At 50.5% G+C, this 19,294-nt stretch overlaps 6 protein-coding genes across 6 annotated transcripts; 5 read left to right on the top strand and 1 right to left on the bottom strand.

The window, feature by feature from the left end:
• Positions 1-761: 761 nt before the first annotated feature.
• VFPPC_00685 (alcohol dehydrogenase) lies at positions 762-1,628 on the top strand (the record flags this gene model as incomplete). The annotated part of the gene is made up of 1 exon (XM_018280657.1): positions 762-1,628. One exon carries the CDS (start codon positions 762-764, stop codon positions 1,626-1,628), a length of 867 nt encoding a protein of 288 aa, XP_018148901.1.
• A 1,833-nt stretch (positions 1,629-3,461) lies between these two features.
• VFPPC_00683 (fructosamine kinase) lies at positions 3,462-4,639 on the top strand (the record flags this gene model as incomplete). The annotated part of the gene is made up of 2 exons (XM_018280656.1): positions 3,462-4,361; positions 4,409-4,639. The coding sequence occupies 2 exons, from the start codon at positions 3,462-3,464 to the stop codon at positions 4,637-4,639; spliced, it is 1,131 nt and encodes a 376-aa protein (XP_018148900.1).
• Positions 4,640-6,187: 1,548 nt separating this feature from the next.
• VFPPC_12865 (vacuolar endopolyphosphatase) lies at positions 6,188-8,202 on the top strand (the record flags this gene model as incomplete). Its single annotated transcript, XM_018290642.1, has 2 exons — positions 6,188-6,359; positions 6,422-8,202. The coding sequence occupies 2 exons, from the start codon at positions 6,188-6,190 to the stop codon at positions 8,200-8,202; spliced, it is 1,953 nt and encodes a 650-aa protein (XP_018148899.1).
• Positions 8,203-8,415: 213 nt separating this feature from the next.
• On the bottom strand, positions 8,416-9,572 carry VFPPC_00682 (F-box domain-containing protein; the record flags this gene model as incomplete). Its single annotated transcript, XM_018280655.2, has 2 exons — positions 8,416-9,146; positions 9,212-9,572. 2 exons carry the CDS (start codon positions 9,570-9,572, stop codon positions 8,416-8,418), a joined length of 1,092 nt encoding a protein of 363 aa, XP_018148898.2.
• A 1,244-nt stretch (positions 9,573-10,816) lies between these two features.
• VFPPC_12864 (N-terminal fungal transcription regulatory domain-containing protein) lies at positions 10,817-12,604 on the top strand (the record flags this gene model as incomplete). Its single annotated transcript, XM_018290641.1, has 4 exons — positions 10,817-10,876; positions 10,955-11,587; positions 11,653-11,802; positions 11,855-12,604. 4 exons carry the CDS (start codon positions 10,817-10,819, stop codon positions 12,602-12,604), a joined length of 1,593 nt encoding a protein of 530 aa, XP_018148897.1.
• Positions 12,605-17,862: 5,258 nt separating this feature from the next.
• On the top strand, positions 17,863-18,444 carry VFPPC_12863 (hypothetical protein; the record flags this gene model as incomplete). The annotated part of the gene is made up of 1 exon (XM_018290640.1): positions 17,863-18,444. The coding sequence occupies one exon, from the start codon at positions 17,863-17,865 to the stop codon at positions 18,442-18,444; it is 582 nt and encodes a 193-aa protein (XP_018148895.1).
• Positions 18,445-19,294: the final 850 nt, after the last annotated feature.

Below are 19,294 nucleotides of genomic sequence, written 5' to 3'. Positions count from 1 at the left end.
TGAAAAAATGTTGCCACGATAACCATGGGAAGCCGTCACAGGATTTGCGTACGACGACCCTCAAACGAGCGGCTGTGTTTGTCTAGCAACGTGAACTCCTCGATTGGTGACGATTCTACTCGGAAGAAGGGCCTGACGTCGTTGGAAATGACGCCGAGAGGATGCTGTTGCGATGAAGGAGGAAACAAGAAATATTTTGAGCTCCCCACTGGAGATTTGTTGGTGGTCGGCGACCCACTTTTTGTGCGGCCCCAGGCACCTGATCTAGGTGCCAAAATCGAATCACCCACTCTCAGAGCCCAGGGACTTTATGATTCCAAGGGTCATGCTTTCAAGTCTTGCTTTATCTGATGATGGAGGCAAAACTGGTGATGAGATCACACACATATGCTAGTGCTGCTTGTCGTGTAATCTGATGGCTGATGTGTCCGCCTCCTAGCATCTGCAGCGGTGAGCTGTGGCCTGCTTTCAGAAACAGCTCTCGTGGCCATGATCAAGGCATGGACCATGACATTCCGATGTTTAACTTCGTGGACAACGCCACCAACTCCGAGCACCGCAACGGGCCAAGCCATAGGATACCCCATCGTATGACGTTGACACAATGACTGTATATCACAAGCGACTTGCCCATGGTACCAAGGGAACTGATGCTTAAAGTTGTACTCATCTATGTGAAAAGTGAACCATCGCCTGCCCTAAGCAAGCAAGACAACATTCGCTGCCCAATCTCTCAAACTCTCAACGTCAACTCACTCGTCATGAAGGCACTCGTCTACAGCGCTGCCAACTCCGTGTCCGTCCAGCAAAAGCCTGAACCGGTCATCTCGTCGCCCGGGGATGCCATTGTCAAGCTTACCAAAACCACTATTTGCGGCACAGATCTTCACATCCTCAAGGGCGATGTGGCGACGTGTCAGCCCGGACGAATTCTGGGACATGAAGGCATTGGAGTAGTGTACGCTACGGGCCCGTCGGTATCACGGTTCTCCCGAGGTGATCGCGTCCTCATCTCATGCATATCAAGCTGCGCCGTCTGCGAGTACTGTCGTCGGGGCATGTATAGCCATTGCACGTCTGGCGGCTGGATTCTTGGGAACTCCATTGACGGCACTCAGGCGGAATATGTGCGAATCCCCCACGCGGACTCTAGCCTTTACAAGATTCCCGTTGGCGTGGACGATGCGGCCATGGTGATGCTCAGTGATATATTCCCCACAGCCCTTGAGTGCGGTGTACAGAATGGCAAGGTCCAACCGGGCGCCACGGTTGTCATTGTCGGAGCAGGACCCGTGGGTTTGGCTGGAGTGATGACGGCCCAGTTGTACTCGCCGTCCAAGATTATCGTGATTGACACGGATGATAAGAGGCTGGAGAAGGCGAGGGAGCTAGGTGCTAGTGCTGGCATTAACAACCAGGCCGAAGACGCCATTGCCAAAGTAAAGGAGTTAACAGACGGCAAGGGATGTGATGCTGTGATCGAGGCGGTCGGCGTGCCGGCGACGTTTGCATTGTGTCAGGAACTCCTCGCTCCCGGTGGTGTGCTCGCCAACGTTGGTGTCCACGGGTGCAAAGTCGATCTCGCTTTGGACCGACTCTGGGATAAAAATATCTGTGAGTATCGTTGAGTGGCAAGCATAGCCGTCAGCTAATCTGTGCAAGCAATCACGACGAGGCTGGTCGACACGGTGTCGACACCGATGCTACTGAAAATGATGAAATCTGGCAAGCTACGAGCCGGCCGCCTGGTGACACATCGTGCGTGTTTAAGAGCCTGTGATTGCTGGTGCATATCTTGCTAACTCTTACATCAGGCTTCAAGTTTGACCAGATGGAGGAGGCGTACAAGACTTTTGGCCAGGCAAGCCAAACTGGTGCTCTCAAGGTATTGATTGATGTGGAAGATGCTGCTTCGGATGATTTTTGGTAGAGCGCGGCGGGACGTTTGCTCGCCCAGCCTATTCAACTTGACCACGCAACAGTTTCAGTGTATCCGGTTTGTCTGACAGGCTATTGTCGAGAACAAGATGCTGGAGTCTTCAATAGTGGGAGTCGCCCTTGATGCCTGAAATCTGAAAGAAATAAGACTCGCAAAACAATCTCACTCTTTGTGGTTGATGATGTTCATGCATTGTTGTGTAACCAATTACAAATTCTCATTTCCCGTCTTGACCAGGTGCATCAAGATGTAAAGGATGTTCAGATGGGCTGAATGGATCCATCATGCAGCGGGGTTTGGCCCGTTCGCGGTGATATGGCGCACGTTTTGTTTCAAATGCTGGGATGAACAAGTGCATTTGCAATAGCCATCTCCATCTTCAAGGAAGTTCCTGAGCCATAACAATGACCAACCTAGTAAACGCATCTCATCCCATCATCGAATCGAACAATCACCGTGGCTTCATGGAGTATGCTCTGGAGCTGGCACAGCAATCTCCACCAGCGAGCACCAAGTTTTGTGTTGGTGCTGTACTGGTGGACACACAAAGCGGTCGAATTCTCTCGGTGGGATACTCCATGGAACTTGCTGGCCAAATGAATGGCGACAAGGGCAAAACGCATGCCGAGCAATGCTGCTTTATCAAAGTTGCTCTGGCACACGGACTATCCCCAGTTCATGCTGAAGATCAAATTGGAGAAATCTTGCGACCCGGTACCGTACTTTACACGACCATGGAGCCATGTAACGAAAGGCTTAGCGGCAATACGACCTGTGTTGAGAGAATTTTGAAGCTCAAAAATGTGATTGGTGCTGTTTATGTTGGTATTCGCGAGCCAAGTACGTTTATTGGGCGCAACGACGGGATTCAGAGATTGAGGGGAGGCAGGGATTGCGGTGGAGATGTTGGAGGACATCGAGGGATAGAATTTTGAAGGTGTCCACGGCAGGGCATTGATGCTGCTGGCCAGAAGAGAGAAATTCTTGTACAAAGGTTGGCCATTTGTGCTCATTGCGGATGGCGAGCCGCATATTGTGAGAGTTTATATGGACAGTCTCAGCTTCTCATCAGATCTATCCGGGAGAAGGTTGGCTGTCAAGTCCATGTTTATGATCTGCCATCAGGGTGTTTGTCCATTGCTTCCTTAGATAGGCGGACCGTACTGACAGGTGAGTCATGAATATGTGCATGGAGGGCCGCAACCAGACCGTGGTTATTGTCTCCGAAAGCCTGTCGCTATGTTGGATGCCGTCGATATCCCCACACTCAGTTCTGCATGACCCCATGGAGCCTGGACCACTTCATAGGTGAGTGTCGGTTAATGTCCTGTTGAAACCTCAGGACCTACAACTATCGTCTTGAGTAATATACGAAAGCAACGTGCAATTTCTGGTTCACCCACGAGTCAGCCAGACAATGGCGAAAGAGTGCAAACCCAGCCTCGACAAGGTGCTCCAAAACGATGGAACTCTTGACGCGGCAATAGCAGAAAGTAAGAAGCGTATTTGAACAGCGTGCTTGATGATAGTGCCGAGTCATGTTGACAAAGATCCCTGTTCAGAGATTCCAGACACTTGGCAATTGATTTCTGTACAACCTCATGGCGAGAGCTTCTGGGCGACGACTGGTCACATCATCGTAGAGGCAGACGGGTCTGAAAAGTCCTTCTTTGTCAAGCTTCTTTCTTCCGACATCGGCAGACGCATGGTCGAGAGTGAGTACGAATCTGCAAAGGCGATTAGCACCGTCTGTCCAACCTTTGTTCCCGCCGCTATTGGTTTCGGATCACTTCGTGGGACGCCAGACGTACACTTCTTCATTGCCACTTTCTTTGAGATGGGAGACCAAATGCCCGCGATCGAACTGTTCGCAAAAAGGCTCGCACTTCTTCACCAGAGCGATTCACCAAACGGGAAATTTAGCTTCCATCTCGAAACATACAACGGCAACCTCTCACAAGCAACACAGTGGGAGGACTCGTGGGAAATCTTCTTTGCCAAGAGCTTGCGGCGGGCACTGGACCACGAGATTGCAGCCAAAGGGCATGATGACGAGTTTGCAACTCTGATTCCGCAAATCTTCGACGTCGTTATTCCCCGTCTGCTGCGGCCGCTAGAGTCTGAGGGACGTCGAGTGCGGCCAGTGTTGGTGCACGGAGACTTGTGGTATGCCAATTCCGGCGTCGATGCCAATGGACAACCAGTTGTCTTTGATGCTTGCTGTTTCTATGCACACAATGAATGTAGGCTGTGCGAGACCCCATGTCATACCTCAGTTCTAACAGAGTTGTCTGGCAGACGAGATTGGCCAGTGGATGCCGGCCTGCAACAAATTTGGGCAGGACTATCTCGACTCCTATCACTCAATGATTCCAAAATCGACCCCGGAAGAGGACTACGAAGGTCGTTTGGAGCTCTACAAGCTGTAAGTCGAACAAGGTTCCTGTAAATGAACGACCCTGACCCGAGCAGACGTTTCAACACACACGTTTCAGCCCTGTTTGTAAACGACGTTGGCCTTCGATCACAGTAGGTTTTGTCCCAAAGAACAAAGAGCTACTCTTCAATACTGACAGGGTGCAGAATGCTGGGAGATATGCGGAGCTTGGTTTCCAAGCATGGCTCCAGAGCCTGAGGGCAAGCGACGTCATAGCGAAGCTGTGCAACAGGCGCTTTGTCCACTGTAGATTGCCGAGATAGCCCTCAAAGGTGGCAGACAGAGCTTGGGTAGAGAGATCTGGTGATGAAAAATGACACCGCATGGCCGGAATGATAGTACGGAGTAGTAGCAGACCAACAGCATTGCAATTCGAGCTTCGAGCATTGGAGGGCCCTGCAGATCGCACAGCATCAATAAATCGACACTACCCAGTTGCCCTGTAATGTTGGCAAATCAATCCCCTACCACAGTCGTTTAAACTCTTGCCGAGCCCGTCTTGCCATGTCATCCGCCACTCGTCAAACGTGCATGGTCAGGCGAGCTGCACACCGCATTGGCGTCTCACCCACTGGCCCCAGAGGTAGCTGAATATCACGCACTTTGTCCATCAAGGTGTGGAATGCCATTCGTGTGGTGAGGTGGAAACTTTTGGTGAGTCAAGAGCCAAATAAATGTAGTCGCGTGCCCCCTCCTATTCGCCATGGCACGGTGGCAGCCAGCAGCCACCCGCCAGAGTGTGGGAAGAGTACTCCATGTCCGTACTTGAGAATGACTGGGAGAGCCAGAGCGTGAGGTCGTGTCGATGCTGCACGTGTTGGGGGTAGTGCGCAAAGATTGGCTCATCTGTGATCGACTGGCGGGCCGTAGTTGGGACTGGCTAAGCAGATATTGCCATTTTAGCTGCCAATCAATGCGTGGATTGGATAATGAAGCGACAGTGCTAAAGGCAAAGGAACACAATCTGCATGTCGCGCCCAGCCAAGTTGAACTCTTCGAGGTTGAAGTAGTCCAAGTTTGTCTCGGTAACAGGGTTCTTTCTCAACGGGTTAGGAATGGTCTGGTGGGCGCCGAACAGTCCATGTCTGGTCTGGTGGGAAGTTCATTTCGGATGCACTTGCCCCAGATTGCTCTCTGACAAAGATTCACCAAGTCTTTGTTGCTGCGAGTACATTTTCTCACGATCTTCTTCACACTTTCAGCCTTCATCTTCCAGACCCATTTCGCATCGTCAGCAGCATCATCAACCTATTCGCGCCTGTTCAACGTTCTTGCTGCATTCGCACTCATTCACGGGCCACCGGCACCGACCTTGCGGCCACTGACCCAGTTTTTAGGGTCACAGGAATAAGGCGTAGGACTGGTCACTACGTCAGACGTGCCAGACACGCCAAACTCTCCACGACTCGCCCGACTCGCCCGACTGGACCAAAACTTTTGATTTTGTTCAACGACCAACTGTCTCCTTGTCGAACCACAGCAATTGCAACATCACCTGCCAACTTGGGGCCTCAGCTTGGAGGGCCGAAACGACACACATTTGGGGTATTGCTACCGGGATTCCCCAAGGTCATTCGGCTGCGTGACCTCATTGTGCGACCCTACAATTTGGCGCTGCCTGGCTATTGCACATCCACATTGCGACGCTGAAACACAAAAATACTATAACTTGGGCGCCATCAGTACTCTTCAGTCGACTACATTTGTGCTGATGGGCGGTGCTGGGTTTTAGCAAAATTTTGTCGTCTCTTCTCCTTTTTTTCTCTCCTTTTTCTCTTTCTTATTTGGCAGCGGCGTGTGCCCTAGACGCCATGCCTCGTCCAGCCTTTTGGCTGAAAGCCCAGGCTTTTCTGGCTCTGAGCTGTGGCGTCATTGCATCACCAATCTTGGCGGATTCTGCCCAAAAGGTCATACAGCATGAAGCAGAGTCGCATCAACAGCTGCAACCGCGCAGAGTGCAGGGCCGGTTCCTGCATATCACAGGTTGGTTGGCCCGTCGTCAAAGTTTCTTTACAGCCAGCTTCGTTACTCACAGAATGTCGCAGACTTTCACCCCGATGAATTTTATAAACCTCACACGTCCACCGACGACGGAATCGCGTGCCACCGCGGCAAAGGTATGGCTGGAACATACGGCGCCGAACGGACAGATTGCGACTCGCCATTCTCACTGGTGGACGCCACGTTGCAATGGATAGAGGAGAACATCAAGGACGACATTGATTTTGTCGTGTGGACGGGCGACTCGGCGCGACACGACAGTGACGAAGCGCACCCTCGAACCGACAAGACAGTCCTCGACAGCAACAAGGCCGTTGCGGATAAAATCATCAAGACTTTTAGCTCGGACAAGGGCAAGCTCGAGATCCCCATAATACCAACCTTTGGAAACAATGATTTCCTCCCTCACAACATCATGTACCCCGGTCCCAACCGCTGGTTTGCCGCGTACGGCGAGATTTGGAGCCGCTTCATCCCAGAAGAACAGCGCCATTCATTTCAATTTGGCGGCTGGTTCCACGTCGATGTCATTCCCGGGAAGCTTGCGGTATTCAGTCTCAACACCATGTACTTTTTCGACCGCAATGCTGCCGTAGATGGCTGCGCGCTGCCTTCGGAGCCTGGTTACAAGCACATGGAATGGCTTCGTGTGCAGCTGGACCTTATGCGACAGACGGGTACAAAGGCGATCCTCATTGGACATGTCCCACCAGCGAGAACCGACAGCAAACAGAATTGGGATGAGACCTGCTGGCAGCGGTATACCCTGTGGCTTCAAAAGTACCGTGACGTGGTTGTTGCGTCACTTTTTGGCCATATGAATATTGATCATTTCCTTCTCGGCGACACCAAGCACATTGATTTGAATGTGGCTGCAGGACACACTGCGGCAGGTCGGAATGCTCAGCGGCAGTCAATTAATGAAACCGAGTTTTCCGCTCAAGGCAAAGAGGATTATCTCCAAGAGCTGCGGGACCTTTGGGGCGATCTTCCTGGGTCTGCCATCAAGGTGTTTGACGAAGTAGAGCAAGAGGATGTCGACTTTGATGCCACCAAGAAGAACAAAAAGAAGAAGAAGAAGAAGGGCAAATTTAGAAAAATTGGAGGAAAGTATGCCGAACGGTATCAGCTTGCCTTGGTCAGCCCGAGCGTTGTGCCAAATTACTTTCCGACTATGCGAGTGTATGAATACAACATGACGGGACTGGAACATGCTGCCGTTTGGCAGGAGAAGCCTCACCAGATACAGCCGACCGAGGATGAAAACCTAGAGCTGCGATCCATTACTGTTGAAAAGAAGAAGAAGAAAGGCAAAAAGGGTAAAAAAGGCAAGGACAAGGACAAACCCAAGGACCCCAACTTGGTCATCCCTGAAGACCCTCCTAAGGGATCACTACCCGGACCAGCCTACTATCCACAGCAATTCACCTTGACAGGGTATACACAATACTTTGCCAACCTAACTCACATCAACAATGACCACCCTGATCTAGACGTTGTCGATGGTACCAAATGGCGTGACGGAAACCATGGCAACAAGAAGCCAAAACATAAACCAGCACAGCCACGCAAGTTCCAGTTCGAGGTTGAATACAGTACGTTTGACGACAAGCGATTCAAACTAAAAGACTTGACGGTGCGAAGCTACCTGCATCTAGCCTATCGGATGGGCCAGCGCAGTACAAAGAACAGCATCGCCGGCGATGTAGACGCGGATAAGAAGAAGAACGACAAGAAGAAGAAAGAGAAGAACAAGACTTGGTTGCACTGGCTCAAGTTTGCTTTTGTCTCGACCATTCCAAAGGACGATTTGGAAAAGATGTAACTGGAGGATATCTGATTTCATGATTCATGGCATGCATGGCGTCGGGAGTAATGATTGGGTAAACGTTGGATACATTGCATAAATTGTAGATGACTGATGAATATGACTTGATCATTTTGAGCTTGTGGCCATAAAAGGTGAAGCAATTCGTGGTGTCGTGACCGTTGTAATCAATCCGTGCACCGTTCATGCAGCCATTTGGGAATGCTGCCCTCAGCTTGCCGATGAATAATAATTCAACCAGTATCGAGACGTCTCGCACTTGATTTGTTTAAACGATACGGGGTGCAACACATCATGGTGAATGCCCAACATCTCCATGGCCACCGCGTGTGAGCCAATGTATCTGCACTGCGCAATGCGAGGTTCCAGCACAAGCAGCTCCTTTCTTGTCCATCTGTCTGCCACACGCCTCCAGGCGTTGACAACACCAGGAACAAGATGTAAGAGCCAGTTGCCACGCCACTGGATGGTAGTTGATTCATCTGTAGCTTCGTAGCGAAACCCGCCAACGTTGCCCTTCACTCCGTTCCAGATATGCATGGTCCGCAAAGCAGGCATGTGCAACGCCGCCGTTCCAGCCTTTTCCAACATGGTGCTGAGCCTTGTGCCATGTGTACTTCTTTTCAAGTGTCGAGACGTCAAGTACAGCGATGTCAAGTGCATCCAAGAGTACATGCACACGTTGGTGGCATCCAGAGTGGCAGAGAAGAAGTCTTCAGCGTCGACTACATAGGATGCGGCGAGCTTCTTGAACTGTTGGCTCCGTCTGGCCATGGCCCTGCCGACGTTTGGACTCGGCCTCCTGGCCAGCTCTGTGGGTAGAAGCCATGCGTTGCTGCCGTGGTTGAACATGACAGTGTTGTAGTCTTCGTTAAAGTCTTCAAACACGGTGAAGCTTTCCACGGTGTCAGGTAGTGAATGCGACATCATCTTGAAGAGTTCTATTCGGCGGGTAAGTTTGGGTGTTTACAAGCTGTTTGGTCCGGGATAATGTATGGAAACGTACTTGTATCAGCAAGCCCTCGTCCTGGGTAGTCGAAATACCGCCACGGCTCAATGTGAAGAGTGCGCAACCGAGGAAAACTCCGTATCATCTCCTCCAGCAAATCTGGGTCAATGTGCCAGCGGGTCTGTCTACGCAGAACAAAGCTAGTAACGACGTCGGCCACAGGCAATCTGGAGTATCCGGCCACCGTATACCTCGAAGAGCCTTGGATTCGCAATATGGACGACACGCTTGGAGGCCCGTCTCTCCGTCCATTAAGCCATCCATGCTTTAGGTCGGTGAAACTTGGCCGGTTCTGCTCAATAGGGCGGTCGTCGTCAAAAAGGCCCATGTCAAAGTGCAAGTCATTTGTGGAACACATGTTTTGTATCGCTGTGAGAATATGCGCTGATTTCTAGCGTAAGTCCGGAGCTGTTCATTTCCTTCGTGTCCCATGAGCTGAGAATTCGGAGTAGCGCCCACATAGCGTTTGAGATAATGACCGCGTTGATCCATGGTACGAAGACTGCCAAATCATAACGAACACACGACGGGCAGTCGTAGGGCTGCAGATCTATTTTGAGCCATATATGGTGCACCAGCTTCCGCTGTCGAGGATTTAGGCGACGTATGCTGGAGAGTGAATCTTGTGTAAGGAAGAGATGACGGTATGTTCTAGCTTCGAAAAACTTGAGCCAGCCTCTGCATACCAGCGCGTGAGAACAGAGGTGGCCATGTGTTCTCTTTATTTTGCTATCAACAGCAGCCTTGTGTTTATCAGGTGCTGTCAGGTCGCCGAAGACCATCTCGAGGATGACTCTGCGGACATGGTCAGGGAGGGCGAACCATTCCGCCATACTGGAGCTGAGTCGTCAAAGAGGAACGACTGCGGTGAGGGAATATCGCTGGCGATTCCATTTTTATATAATACGATGGTGACTAGGCGTAAAGTTTGCACTTATGTTTGGCTTTGGACGGATTTGCCTGGGGCGAGGTCGTTGTTGATGCGGAGGCTTGCTAGCTTCCAGCCCGTGAGGTATCTTGCTTAGTAGATGTAGGTCAGGGCTTTAATGACACTAGAAATGAACTACATACAGTAATGGTACGCGCATGATTTACAATATATTGTGATATATTGGGATACGTTGCGGCATGTGCAATACTTTCCTGAATACTCTGTGTATGAGCACGTTGCCATCTGGTCAGCTGCAAAGAGATGCGTGTGTTTATCGCCGCAACGACGATTCCGTGAAGAAGAGTAGCAAGCCATGGCGGAACGTAGATCTCACAACCCAGAATATATTATATCGGACTTCTTGATCACGGACAATGCGGTGTTGCAGCAATGTAGACAATTGGTGTTGATAGCCAAAGAACTTTGTGGATCCTGCGGCTGACGAACCCCTCCTTGGCGCATCTGGTTCCAGGTCATCTCATCTGGCGCATCCCCGGCTTGCGTCCGTCTGCTTGCACTAGACGCACCTCGAATGCACTTCCTCTTTCACTCCGCCCCACGATCATCCAGCACGACAGGCCATCTTCAGCAAACAGAAATACCAGGCCAAGTCGGCCAGCCGAGGTTCCTTTCCGCCTACTCCCGTACACAGAGAAGATTCGAATCTGGTCATGCCCAATACCGGGCGTCCGAGCCAGGATTGTCACCTCTGCCGTAAGAGACGGGTCAAGGTTGGTGACATCAACCCTGTGCCTGTGGGCACGATCCCCGCGAAACACTGTGCCACTAACCATTCTTCCGTCTCGTAGTGCGACCTGGGACGACCTGGTTGCCAGCGATGCGTCAAATATGGCGTTGAGTGCCCGGGATATAGGGAACAGCACGAGCTAGTCTTTCGAAATGCCAATCCGTCGACAGTAAAGAAGCGAAAGAAGCGCGCGGCGGCCCACGAAGATGAGCAGGATGACTCGAAAAGCCCATCGTCCACCGGCACCAGATCGAGCACCCCCGCCTCGTTTGTTAGCAATGGGGGAACTACCATTGTCTTCGATTCGAAAGCAGAACCACTACCGCTACCGGGCGAGAACTTCACCTCGTCGGCTCTAACGACAATCTCACGACCCTTGACCGAACACTGGACAAACCATTCCGTTCCAATTATTCTCAATGTATACTCAACACTCGACTTCCTGCATAATATATACCGAATTCATTCTAAAAATGGGCCCCTCGTCTGGGCTGCTCATCTCTTTACCCGAACCTACGTGACGAATATTCGCTATCCGATATCTATATACAAAGAGTCAGAGGCAGAAAATCAACGAGAGCTGGGCACGTACCTGGGAAAGACCTTAAGCGCAGTCAACACCGCACTAAAGGACCCCGACGGAGCGTTTCGAGATGATGTCCTCGCCACTGTTTGGATCCTAGCAAACTATGAGGTAGGTACCTATAACTAGGCAGTCAAGTCCGCTCGGGAGAGGAGATTATGCTGACATGTTGCCAGCTGCTGGTCGGCTCACTGGGTCGCATGGAACCCCTTAGCCCCTGGCATCTACACACCAGGGGGCTCTACAGCATATTAAAAACTAGAGGCACCGAATATCTTTTAACGGCACAGGGTCGGACTGCGTTCTGGCCGTGTTACAACATGGTGGTTAGTGTACTTTGGCGCAGAGTGTTGAGACCTGCAAAACTGACTGGCACAGCAAATCCAAGCACTCGTCAGCAACACGGAATGCCCACCCGAATCGGATGAATGGCTGGGCCTCATAAGGGATAATCTCTACGACGGAGAAGGCTTTACGTTGCATGTGTCAGTCTTCATCACGAAGTGTACACACGTGCAGGCCATGATTCTTAATTTGCTCCGCCGGCGGGACTTTGCGGCCGCGGAGGAGCAATACGAGATGCTGATACAGACGCTGGCCGCTGCTGAAAAGGAGGTCAACGAATACGTCCAAACGGCAGCCGATTGCACGCACGACATGGATGTCTATATGCGGAACCTGTATTATTCGGCCATTATCAAGGGCTACAGCTATATTTTGCTTTTAGCCAACTTTCTCACCCACTATGCGCCATGCAGAATCACAATGGACCAGCTTCGCGCACAGCGCACCACATGTCTGCGAATGGTCCGAGAAGCAGGGCAATACATTGTTGACAGCGTGCCGGCTGCGCTTGGCCCTCTGGCAGCTGGCAAGGACAAGTCACCGAGGGTCTTGTTTGATGCCCTCAAGATGGTTTGGCCACTTACGGCCGTCTACATTGTCGGTGCGACTCTGCCGGAACAAAAGAGCGAAGCTGAAGTTGCCTTGATATTCATTGGAAAGGAAGTTGGTGTTAGACAGGCTCTCAACACATACCCAGGGAGGCTACCTCTTCCGCTTGAGGCACGCCAGCCACTTGGATTGGAACCTGACGATGACTTGACACCACCCTTTACGTCATCTTGATTCTGGTGTCAGGTGGACGTGTGCAATTTTCGTTCATGTGCCATGACTGGTGTTTTCCTTACAGATGAAACAGATAATCAATCAATGGGCCGATGGGGGTAGTTGCTGGAAGTGAATATCAGAACTGATGCATCATTTCGCACAGATTTTGTGCTCAACGATGGCGTGCCTGCGGCTGGTGTAACGCTGTATATATATTAAGCGACAGACATAATTCTACTCTTGAGAGCACAAGGATGTATTTGACGACGAGGGGATCTCGTATGAGTATTAATAGCTTTTGCGTCTCCTGCAGGCAACAGCCTTGGTGGTTTATGGCTTGCAGATGGCGCACATGCGCGAGCAAGGAATACGGGGTCACGCATGCAAAATTATCATCTACATCTTGTCCTTTATGCGCGGTGTAGCCTCAATCCCGAGACGCCACTTGAGAAGTGATGTGAGCTGTGAGCTGTAGTTTCCTTATTCAAAGGTTGACGGTCGCGGTCGTCTCAGGAAGGAGCGCATGTCGAGAGAGTCTTATCACTAGGTACCCAGTATGCGGCTCACAGACAGCCTCACAGCCTTTCTCCTAACAAACTTTCTGTTATCGGATTTTACTCCGTATCTTGATTCCCACCCATTGACCCGACATCTTGCGCGCCTGGAGTCCGATACAAGCGCACTTAAACTCCACAGAACCACTTCCGCCCACATCATGCGGGTGACGATGCTGTGTTGCCCGGATAGTGTCACGCCAAGGCCCAACATCTTGGCCCGTAGCGGGTCTTGAAGGGTCCGGTGGGTATACGGAGTACAGATTTTAGAATGGTAAACTACACTTTGCCATCGGCCGGGGAGGGTGATTCAGACTAAGCGAGCGAAAGTTGCAAGTGCTACGGAGTACAGTAGGAATCCTTTGTGGCGAGGTGAGGGACGCAATGGCCTCGAAACTAACTGTGACAGTCACATTTTCCTTTTCTTTCAAGCTTGTTTGTCCATCGTAGCTTGACAAATGGTTATGCGTCTTGGACGATTTCGGCATCGGATTTTCGAAAAGGATGCGAGGATCTTCTCCATGTTCCTACAACCACAAAGGTAAAAGGACGAAGAATCAGACAAAAGACCATCACGGAAAGGCAAAAAGGTGGACAGAGGCTCAACAATGGTGCTGCGGGAAGGATAAGGACCGATTGGCGTACCCTGCGAGGCCCGGCCCTTCGAACCAAACACACTGTGATGCGCTGTGAGACATTGGTGATCCGAGACAGTGTCGCAATCCCGGTAATAGCAACGGTGCACCAACGATAGCATCCTTGAACCAGGACTAGTCTTGGCGTGGCTGACGTCAAGAGTGGAAGGCTGGAATGCCCAAACTCCCACAGGCGACGCTACCGAACACGAGCTTTTCCGGCAAATGCTGACCAGACCTACCAAACCAGACCCTTTTCACAGCCCCCACAAATTTGAAAGAGATGGCAAATCCTCACTTGAAAATCTGCTGCCCCATTTCCTACCTGGTGAGGTCTCGAAGTCTTTATCCTACCTAGGTAGGTGAAGGTTGTCGATCGCGTCCTGTCCGACTCTGGTCTCGTGGGTTTCGAGCTCCCAAGCACGGGACCCTTCTTTCGCCAAGCCTCGCAAAAAGTCCGCTCTCGTATCGTGTTTCGAAACATGGGGATCGCTGTCTGCCCAGGGTCCCTGGACATCAAGTGAGGTCATCCTCCATCAGCTTGGACCTACCTGGAAGGCAGGCGCAGCTGCCTCAATTGAGACAATCCAACAGTCTGAAGAGGATGTGATGGAACTGCCAACAAGTCTGTCAGCTCTTAGTCCTCTTGGTTACTGTTACACATTAATTGGACGTTGCAATCGGTTGATTTGCAAAAATTCTGCATGGCAAAGCTGTCCTAGTCGGGTAACGATTTGCAAATCTTGGCAAGTGGATACGCCACAGAGTTTCTTGGTTGCCATTACACCCCCTTTGGGAAATCGAAAACAATCATTTTGAGCAAAGGAGGGCTGGAAGGGATCAGCGAGCCATGATGGCTGAGGGACAAATGATTTCCGCCCGTCTTCTACCTGCTGCCAGGCGAGCAGACTGGGGCAGCCAGAACTAGATCCGCCCACAAGTTTCTTGGCCATCGCGCCGGCCCATCACTAGCAAATCCTTGGAGCAATGGGAGGGGGTATCCGATGGCACCAGCGGTAGAGGAAGAGAGTCGATGTTGACACTAAAAAGGGGTGCGACTCGAGCCGAAATGGATTACCTCTTTGTGACGCCAAACCTGCTGATATTTATACAGAACATTGCCAGTGCTCCCTGGTGGAGTGTGACCTCTCTGTCAACATTTGGTTTCGTCCCCTACTTATTATTATCCCACCCCGGGCCATCTTCACTTCCTTCGTACTCGTTGGTCATTAATTTGTCTCAACTACACAAGGGCTTCTTTTCTGATATTTGGCGTCCTGTTCTTCGATCCCTTCAACACAAACACCGTACTTGTGCCGAATCATCTTTCGTTGGACGAGCGTTTTAAAACCTAAATCATCCAAGTACCAATGGCGTCTCTCGCTCCTTCGACCGTCACTGGTACTCACCTTCAAGTACCCGGTGTCACTTCTCCCGTTCCCGTACGACCTAAATTCAACTCTCATCTCACTTCAGACCGACTTCGTGAAGGCGCAGGCCTCTATCTGCCGCCTCTCTTCAAAGCACCCAGCACCAATATCCGCAAAGGCAGGGTCTCTGTTTTCAAGGAGATGGGCCTTGATGACTTTTCGGCTACGCCAGTGTCCATCGATGATAAATTTCTGAGCGTGGGCAGCGCGGCTCGGTCGAGCTCATAATGACGTCCAACTTCTCTCACTTACAATGGTGTCACGGCGTCAAATGATCAAACTTGAAGAAACGAAACGATTATCGACAGACAGTCTGTCACATTAGCTGCTGGGCAGCTTGTATACCGGTCGCACGTTTTATTTCATCAACTGTCTTATTCATTCGCTCTTACATACGTCTACATTTCAGCAATCATACGGCGTTCATTCGTTCTACATACGGGCATCGGCAACATCATGCGGCGCTGGCTGCACATTACATATACCACTACTCGCTTAATATCTAATACCAGACTAAAATCGGAGTTGATACGGGGTTAGGAAACTCGCAGGATCGTGGCAATTTGGTCATGTATATACCCTTGCTTGCGGCGCTATCGTCACTCGCTATGACATTTGTATTTTAGGAATCACAATAGACCCAAGTCAAATAAGTTGATTGTATTGTCTTGCAGGTGCTTAGGGCTTCAAGTCGACGATGGCTAACTCCATGGTGATGGCGATATGCCAACATGCTTAGTATAGCACTCTTTTAATCAACATAGCATGACTCATAGTCAAGCTCGTGTCTGGTTTGTCGAAAGAAGAGCCGTCAGTGAATTACCATCATTTGTCTGTTTAAGATGTTTCACACCCGGCCTCATCTGTCAAATCAATTTCATCTCACCCCGCCGGACAGCCCCTTGGACTGTTTCGCTTTGGTACAAAGACATGTTTACAGAGGGATGTATCAGCCCATTAGAGCCGTTTCGGATATGAGAACTTGAAGATAATCCACCGCATATTGCCGGCTCTTCTGCCTTATCTACAATCTGTGGCCAAAAGTGTTTGCCCACACCCAAGACCCATAGGTATACACCAATACGTCTCGATATACCCTAGCATACAACACGATGTGCGACACCTGTACCTATTTGAATGCTATTTACCTCCTACCGTAGATAGAATGATACAGATTAGTCTACCATTTGCTGGTCGTTCCTTTGGCTGTGGGAGTACGTTCGCAGCTCATGGAGTGTCGAGAGTTCGTCCAACACCACGGCTTCAGTTTGAAGAGAAAAGGACGACTGCAAAACTCCTCAGAGTGTCGAATCCTCTGTCAAGCCGGATTTCATGAAGCTGGGGAACCCACGGCAGGTAAACGTATCCAGGGCTCGAATGATATTGTTCAGATCTCCCACCTGGACATGATACATGCTGTCCTCGGCCACGACCTCGGCGGCCTTTGGAGCGCGTTTGGTGTTCTTCGCAAGCCATTGCAAAAAGGCCAGATAAGTCGACACAATGTCACACTAGCTGAAACCTCGTACACTCCGAGTCAGTATCACCCTGAGGGGCTCAGTCCGAGGGCCCGACGCAACTCGCGAACGCTGCATTGTGCTGCAGCATGCTGTCCAAAGCTTGGCAATGTCTTTGAATCGAGAAGCATTTTTGAGGTCAATGTGTAGCAGTGATATCTTTCATGTGAAGCGGCTTTTCATCTTCTCTCGTCCAGAGTTCATCAAATATTAGTTGTGGGATCAACGACGCACTCGACAGCCTCGGAGTCGCCTCTATCGACTGGTAGATCGTTTTCTTGGAAGAAACTTTCATTAGAAGCAATAGCTTCGTCAAAAAAATGCTGCTCCATCTTTGGATTTTTGCGGCCTTTGAGTGATTTTTGGAGATCCGGACATTTTGGAGGGTTTCTTGATGAAATAGCTGCTGTGACATAACAAACTGGAACGAGGATGAAAGAAGAAGAAGACATGGAGTCATGCTATTAAAATTTAAAGCGACAAGTCCAACAGCTGCCAGCCAGCTGATAATTGGCAGGTGCCAGACGACCAGACCAGATTGACAATTTCCAGTCTGGTGTTCTCATATTTTGGACGGTCTACCAGTTGGCCCTTTGCAATGTTCCACATGCTTGTTGGCCCAAGAGCCTGGCGGTCGAGAAAATTATCCTGCTAGCAATGTCTTTTCCCGTCCCTTTAGTCGAACATTAGAGAATACATGTGGCTTGCGTCAAATACGCCACCGTGTGGTCGTGTAGAGGTGATCCGCTAGCACCAGGTGGCTCTCTGGGCTCCTCATGGTATCGAATATGGTGCCTCTCGACACTCAGTGACTGCAGCCGTCTGGCAACCAAATGGAAAAGCCTCCAATGCTGCTTGTGAGTTCAATGTTAGTTTCAATGTCCGGTCTGGTTGTTTACGTTTGATGTTGCCAGCTTATGGCCTTAGGCACTAGCGCTCGCCAGCTTTTACAGCCGGCAAAGGACCAAAAAAGTATAACCTTCCGAATTACTACACGTGCAGCCAAACAATGAGAGAACCTTTCCTCTTTTGGTATTAGTTTTTTCGTTCTCTTTTTTTCTTTCCTTTAATCTGGTGAAAGATCAAAATAAAACCACATCGCCGCTCGCACACTCTCACCCACTTACGCACGCAAACAGAATGGCGCCTTCAAAAAACGACAAAACGGCCGCCGGACGACAAGACCTCCGATTCGATCTTTGCGCATCTGCCATCATTCGTGGACGAGGCTGCGGTCGCGGCATATACCAATTCAACTGGGTTAAACAACCCAGCGACCACAGTCAAATCAAGGGCAAAGAGACCAGCCAAGAAGAAGAACCTTTGCGCCGTGCTGAAAACGACCAGGTCCAACAGACTCGTCTTTGTGCGACCCAGAAAGAGGCTATGCTGGATAGCAGTGGGAATGCCGGAATTTCGTGTCCAGGTAAACGTATGGCAGATGGCCCAGGCAGAGTGGTGATGGAAGCCATTTCTACGGCGATGCTTCACGAGGCTGATGCCCCTTCCGCGGTAGTTGAGCCCGTTGATACCAGTCCGTATGTCAGGGAGTCACGCCAAGCAAGCGCATGCGCGAGGAAATTTTACGTTGCGTGGAACGACGCCTCGACGGAGTCAAGGGATCCCTTTCCCAAACACCCTCGTGTTGAGGAGTTGGAGGCGGATGCTGCCGTGGACTTTCCACTCATCGCGGACGACCTCAACGATACGGAAACGCCATAAGCCGAGGTTGAACTCCTTAGATGCAATGCATGTAGCAGCTTGGGAAATATTGTTTACCGAGGATTTGACTGGGGACAATAAAGAAGGTTAGAGCATGAGATAAATCTACAATGCAAAGATGGCCCCGCAACATGTATGTCGACCGATACAGATTAGTCTGAAGAACTTAAAATGATAAGGAAAACATGGCATGGCATTCAGATCACGCACGGTCAGGTTCATTCTTGACAGGCAATTTATGTGCACATTACATCTATGATACGTATTCTATCCCACCCATTGGCACAATTCTGAATTTTCATTCAATTTGGGATTTCAGCACACCACCTTGGCCCCAACCACACAAGCGTTTCACACGCTCATTATGACCGCGAACTTGCCCTTCCCCTGGCTCGATAATCCCTCACAAGCCATATCTATATAGAGACAAGTGCATGCCAACTCATCACATCGTAGTCCTACGCTGCGCAAGTCTCCTCCCTCCTTGTCTGTCAGACCTCACCTCCTGCTGCCCCACCTCCCACCAAGCAAAACTTCCCAATTAGGCGTCGTCGCCGCTTCTCAATGGCTGGACAGAACAGCGTCCCACAGCAGCCGACCAGTCATCCATCGCCAACCCCGCTCCATCATCAGCCAGGACAAAAGCTGACTCCTGACAGATCAGTCCCTCGTCAGGTGGCGGAGTGACCAGACACCCTTGCACGCCCTCTTCAGTACACGGTGTTTGAAAACCTTGATCCTTTTACATCCTGTGAACTTTTATCCCTGGATGCCCAAGTACAATTCACACGGACTGATACGCCTTTCTTGATACACCAATTTCCCAGCATAACGTGCCCAACACCAACTT

Source organism: Pochonia chlamydosporia, chromosome 1 (assembly GCF_001653235.2).
Source record: "Pochonia chlamydosporia 170 chromosome 1, whole genome shotgun sequence".
Lineage (NCBI taxonomy): Eukaryota > Fungi > Ascomycota > Sordariomycetes > Hypocreales > Clavicipitaceae > Pochonia > Pochonia chlamydosporia.
The sequence above is the reverse complement of the archived record's forward strand: the minus strand, read 5'-3'. Positions and strand labels throughout refer to the sequence as shown.